We start from the raw sequence: 6,653 nt of genomic DNA on the forward strand, positions 1-6,653 counted from the left end.
TAATATTGTATAAATATGTGGTTAATATGTTATACTGTTTTCTTTTATAGTTCATTTGTCATGTTGAGACGTTAATCTATGAAAACATTATAAATCCTAAAGAATTGACAATTTATTTGGTATTGGCTTTTTTTTATTTATTACATTGGAAGAAAAGAAATTTTAGAGTTTCGATCCAGAGTGCCAAGCATGGGAAAAGAAGAGGGCCACAACCACTATAGTAACCTTGTCAACTTTCAACATACCATTAAGAATGAATTTCTTTTCATTTTTCTTTTAACTGTGTTATATATTCCACTCATGATTTCTTCTTTCCCTGTTAACTGTGAAAAAAGTCTACTCTGATACAACAAGCTTGCACTTATAATGTTCTTACTGTTGTAAAGTCAAGAATGTGGAGTCCAAAATGGTAAAAATGCTTGCCTATAAATAAAGCTTCCCCCCCCCCCACCCCCACTTGTATTTAGTGATAGAAATGAGTTGAGAAAAGATTCAATGAAAGATCAGGCTTCCATGCCTTCTCTCTATTCTCTCCATAATCTCTTAGTTTCATAAACGTTATCAGCACGATTTCTCTATCTCTCCTCGGTCTCTGTCTCTCTGTCTCCTCCGCTCTTCAGCCTTTAGCCACTGTTGAAGATTATTAACTCCTCCATCATCTAAAAATGAAACAGAACGATCCACCGACACTCATAACAATCCCATCAACCACAGCCACACCATCGGTCTTCAGGAAGGACACCTCACCTTCTTCTTCTTCTTCTCCATCATCCAAAGGCAGAAGCTTTTTGGACAAGACTCGCTACAAGTTCTGGGTTTTAGCTGCGATTCTCCTGCTGGCTTTCTGGTCCATGTTCACCGGATCCGTTACCCTCAAGTGGTCCGCCGGCAACTTAACTCGCCTCTCCGACGACTTAGACCTTCCATCCTTCGACGATCTCGATATTCTGGAGGTGGAGGAGAGAGAGAAGGTGGTGAGGCACATGTGGGATTTGTACACCCAGAGCAGCAGAAGTAGCAGCAATCGATTGCCTCGGTTTTGGCAGGAGGCTTTTGAAGCAGCTTACGAGCATTTGAGCAGTGATGTTGCCCCTGTTCGAGACGCTGCCGTTTTGGAGATTGCCAAGATGCCTCTTTCTTTATACTAATATCAACTGCAACTCTTGATCATAACTGGGTTTCTTTACTTTTGATGCCTGCCTGCATATCCTCCTCTTTAGTTGTCCTTACTTTTATTTGGGTTTCTTTTCCTTTCTTGCTGACTAACTTTGATTTCCTTGCTGGGGTTTTACCGCAAACAAAAGGAATGTGATGAAATTTCATTTGGGTGACAACAACAATTGTACTGGGAGGCTCATTCGTGTTGTCATTGGCAAATGAAGCTCGAGTTTTTAGACATCTGGCTGGGTTACTTCTCTGGGAGTGCAGGTTCAATGTATGGTAGCACCCACCGAAATGATGAGCTTCCCACCAGCACCCACAAAACATGATAAAGAACAGCACATTCGCTGGATAACATATTATACACCGTAGCAATACTTATATATATATAATTATAATATTAATGGCAATATAATATATTATATTTATTTGCTTTCCAATTACTAATTAAATTGAACGGTTTCACCTCTTATATTTTTAGTGGTGGTTTTTATTCCCACATTTATTTTATTTACTGTATGGTGTAGGTTTATTACCCATACAACAGTATCTATTTAAAAGGGTGGTGCGGGTTTATCGTCCACGCCTTTACTTTTATTTAAATGTATGGAGCAGAATTAGTGCCCATACAAGCACGTTTACTTTATCGCAAATTTACTTTTACTTAAAGTATGATGTGGAATTAACCCTCATACTTTATGAATTTACTTTACCGCACATTTAATTTTATTTAAGGTATGGTGCGGGATTAACGTCCATACAGCAAGCAATTTAATTTATGAATTTAATTTACCACACATTTAATTTTATTTAAGGTATGGTGTGGGATTAACGTCCATACAGCAAGCAATTTAATTTATGAATTTATTTTACCGCACATTTACATTTATTTAAAGTATGGTGCGGGTTTATCGTCCATACCAGTAATTTATTTACCCGCAATTTATTTTATGGATTAATTGTGCTGTATGATGAGTTTTTACAGTATGCAGATCAGGACCAGAAGTTCCTTGATCCTCATCATACAATTACATCAGGACTTGAAGATCCTTGATGATGATATTAATATGAGAGCTGGCAGTCTCTCCGGTACTATATTTGTAAACATGTGATTGGACTTGAGGGTCCTTGATCCCTCACATGTAAATAAGGACCTGGGGTTCCTTAATGATGTAACAGTACCGTATTGGTTCATAGTGTCGTACACATGGATAATAACTGTACTGGCAAATGTACTGTACACATGAATAGATACGTATTCATGACTTGATGAATAGTACCGGATATATGAATAGTGACGTATACATAAATATTAACCATTTTGGGTAAACCATCACTATTCAAAAAGGGAACTTGTAGTTCCTTAAACTCATGGATGAGCAATTAAATGAGATGCCAGAAGTTCCTCAAGATATGGACAATTATGTAAGGGCTTGAAGTCCAGAAATATGTACAGAAAATTGTAAAAATGTCCATACCATGAGAATATGTGATTTTGGCTTGAGGTTCAAAATCTAACAGTGTTGAGAACCTGAAGTTCCAACAATTAAATGGACAACCCTTGAGGTATTATTGCAGATTGTGGTACGCCACATATTTCTTTGGCATAAGAGAATGATGAATTTAATAAAGTTCGATTCTGTTATAATCGGCACCTCAAGGAAGAAATATATTTTGTGAATTCCGGTTGTTAAGAATACACCGTGAAATGGATAATATCAATATAAACCTCAAATGATGAATTGAGGCTCCACACATATTTTGATATATCTGGGCCGGAAGCACATGGATTCAAATATATGAGAAATCCCGAATTTGAGGTTGTGGGTATATAGTAGTTAATGCTCTTCACTACTATATTCCGATATTATCGTAGCTTTTACTCAATTCATATTTCATGTCCATTTGAAAGAGGGCGAATAAATTCTAAGTTTGTGTTTAGCCCAGGCCAAAAGTTCCAGGCTCCCATACGTTGAAATATGAAATTTGGGAGAGTCAATGTGGTTATTTGAACCTATAAGGCGCAAGGTTCCAAACCGTCATTTTGAAAAGACGTAAAAACCACAGGTGCAAGTTTAAGAATGTGCGTAATTATTATAACAGGCAAGGAGCATACAACAGATAGATTTTTTCCACCTGCAATGAAGGTGCAGGCCCTGTAAAATCTATAAAAATACATTATGTTCTGGAAGCCTCTGAAGTAAGAGGACGACGCCTCTTAAGCTTAGCCATGAGCCTCTCGTGGTCTCCCAAAATTCTTTCATTGGAGACCTGCAGCATGTCTAGCCTTCTCAGTGTATCAACAGAGTACGAACTCACCAGTTTCAACAAGGCATTATTCTCTCCTTTAAGTTTCTCAACCTCCTGTTGAGACTCATGAAGCATTCTTTGAAGAGATGAATTTTCAGTTGTTAGCTTCTGAACCTCGTTTGCTCTAGCACGCAAACGATCAGCCATGTTAGAAACAGAAGCAGCACTGTGAATGCTAGAAGCCATTGAGTCATCAATAGCCTCTTCCTCAGACCTCCCTGTTAACAGCATTTCATCCATTGGAGTAATGAAATTTCTAGCTACTATGACAGCAGTAGCATCATTCATCATCATAGAATCATTAACTGTGAGATGACGATTTTGGGATACAAAGGATGGACGCCAAACTTTGGCGTCACTGGTTGCTGTGGGAGCATCATTCAAATTGAAATAATTTGGGCAGGAAGAAGAGGAAGCCATTTTTAAGAAGGTTTCGAAGAAAGTCTTAGGAAAACTAAAGTTTCAGAAAATGAAGGAAGTTGAGTTGAAACGCAGTTGCTCCAATCAAGTTTTGCAAAGGCAATATCTATAGGAGGAAATATGGCTACTGTTTTTCAGGATTCCAATATCTTCTCGGATCCCCATATTCTCCTTTTCTTTCCCAGATTCCAAAACTTCACGCGGCCTCCATTAATGTTTGTCGGCACTTTCGGCGTCTTCAAGTATTATTTTCGTCAAAAGCCGATCTTGCTTTGCGGATTTCACGGAGCTATTTTTTCAAAAGTACCCCGAGAATCTCGCAATTTTCCTATGGTTAATTTGAAATTCACCGGTTCTACCTATTCCTCTTATTTGTGTATAAAAGTGTTACTAACGAAATTTTCTTTGCAGAAGACATCCAGTTTTCTCCATACCTAGTGATGCGATATCTACTTGTTTTTCTTATCAGTGAGCACTCAATATGCCCGAGAAGCAAGACTATCTCTGATCATCCATTCAGGAAGCGAGACTATCCCTGATCACGTTTCCACCACATCAGGGAACTGTGAAGACGACCTTATGCTCTAATCTCCGGAAGTTCTTCTAGACTATGAGAAATGAGAGCTTATTGTCTGCAACCACCAGCTTCCTTCCTTGATTGCTTGCCTTATCTTGCAATCAATATCACATTATTTTTGCATTTTTTCTCTTTTTTAGTAAGAGATTTTATTTCTTTAGAATGAACATCTGAAGAATGAATCCATGAAGTGATCTTAACTATGAGGGTTATTTGTTTTGACAGAGGCAAAAGAGTTGTGATTTTTTGCTCTTGCAGGATAAAACTAGATCATCAAGCGCTACATTATATTTACTGGGCCGATACAAGCTTGAATGATACTTGAGAAAAGTTTCTCCCACCTAAGGATGTAAGCAATACTTGTGTTATTTTATGCTTATATACTTATTTGATATTTTATCTTGAAAGGTGACCAAATGGGAAGATAAGTCCGTTCCAAAAGAATGGCTTGTATGTATCCATGAATTATTAACGCAAATTTTACAAATTGTAAGTTGGATACATTGATAATACACTGCACAGATTAAAGTCTCATAAGAACAGAATATGGGTATAGCAGTGATCAATATGATGCACGCCTGTTGTGTAGCAAATGATGTGGATTGAAGTCCCGAAAGGACAATCCTTTGACATGTCAATATTGATATTGTGCACGCCTAATGCGTAGCAAATTGTATGGGTTAAAGTCCCAGAAATTAATTGACATGTATGTATTAATCTGTGGCATGCCTGCAGCATGACAGATATATGAGTTCTAAATGTTCCAACTCCCTAAATAGAGATTATCCACGCCCTATTGTAAAATAACGCTCCATTGGAGGTTATAATCCACATTCTCACATAATAAAAGCCCCATGAAGTGGCTTGGGTACCCAAAAGCAAAGAAATGCTTATAATTGATGCATGCACGTGCAAATGAGAATGATGGGATCATGAATTGATGAATGACAATTTTTGGTTTTGGAGTAGCTACTCAAATCATCAATGGGCTGTGTTAATTGGAACCACGTTCAATTATTAAATGTCGACAATATCATTGGCCAAAATGGAATGAGGTAATTCCATTATAGATGAGAATGAACGTGAAAGAACAAACCCACAGTACGAACCCCAAAAGATGTTAATACTGAAATTTATACTTGGGTGTTCGGAATAAAAGGGAATATACCTACTTTGTATGACACAGTGTTTTTGGCAGAAACAAGGAATGTTGGGTTTTTTCCATATTTACAGATTCAATTGTGCCCCTTTACTGCACAATTACGGAGACCAACATGTTTTCTTTAAGGGTTATTCAATGCACGGAGTATATCACCAGAAGTGATTCCCTAAAGATATATAAATAGCATGGTTAAAGCTATTTAATGTGTCATAAAGTTTAATCCCTTTAAACAAAATCCTTGAAAGGATTGAAATTGCAAGAAGCAAGTCCCTGACTGACATGTGCCTGCAACACAAAATCTGTACTCAATGCTAATGTGCATAAATTACCTCAGTGAGTACATTGATTATAATGTGTTTGCAACACATTAAAGCTTCTGAAGAGTTCATGAAATATTTGTCTCGACCTGAAAATCGAGCGTTATGCCAATGAGATTTTTGCTAAGAAAGTATTGAAGCATTTTTGTGTGGATTATCCGTTGGGCACTTAAAAATATCTCTATGGTCGCTTATTGGAAAAAGCTAGTCATGAAGTTTTCAGGGGAAGATATTCATCAGGGGGAGCGTGGTTTTAACGAGGCAGTGTCGCTCAAGATTGACTCACAGAAGCAGTGTCAACTACGATATTCAGAAAGATGATCAACAGTATGACTTAAAGATATTTTGCCAAGTATCAGGGGGAGCGTGCTATCAATAACGATCTTCAAACACTGTACTCTTTTTCCTTCGTCCAGGTTTTTATCCCACTGGGTTTTTCCTGGAAAGATTTTAACGAGGCAGTGTCGCACGCGTGTTAATATACACAGAATTTTATGTTACACATAGTTATGTACTCCTTTTCCCTTCGACCAGTTTTTTGTCCCACTGAATTTTTACTGGCAAGGTTTTTAACGAAACATATTCCATATAATTTGTGGTCTCTAAGGGGGAGTGTTGTAAAGTCAAGAATGTGGAGTCCAAGTAAAAATGCTTGCCTATAAATAAAGCTTTCTCCCCCCCCCCCAACCCCCCAACTTTGTATTTT

The 6,653-nt window shown here is 37.6% G+C and overlaps 1 protein-coding gene across 1 annotated transcript; it reads left to right on the top strand.

The window, feature by feature from the left end:
* LOC18773950 lies at positions 491-1,537 on the top strand. Its single transcript, XM_007205995.2, has one exon. It carries the CDS (start codon positions 666-668, stop codon positions 1,146-1,148), a length of 483 nt encoding a protein of 160 aa, XP_007206057.1. The 5' UTR covers positions 491-665; the 3' UTR covers positions 1,149-1,537.

This window comes from Prunus persica, chromosome G6 (genome assembly GCF_000346465.2).
Source record: "Prunus persica cultivar Lovell chromosome G6, Prunus_persica_NCBIv2, whole genome shotgun sequence".
In the NCBI taxonomy this organism is placed as follows: domain Eukaryota; kingdom Viridiplantae; phylum Streptophyta; class Magnoliopsida; order Rosales; family Rosaceae; genus Prunus; species Prunus persica.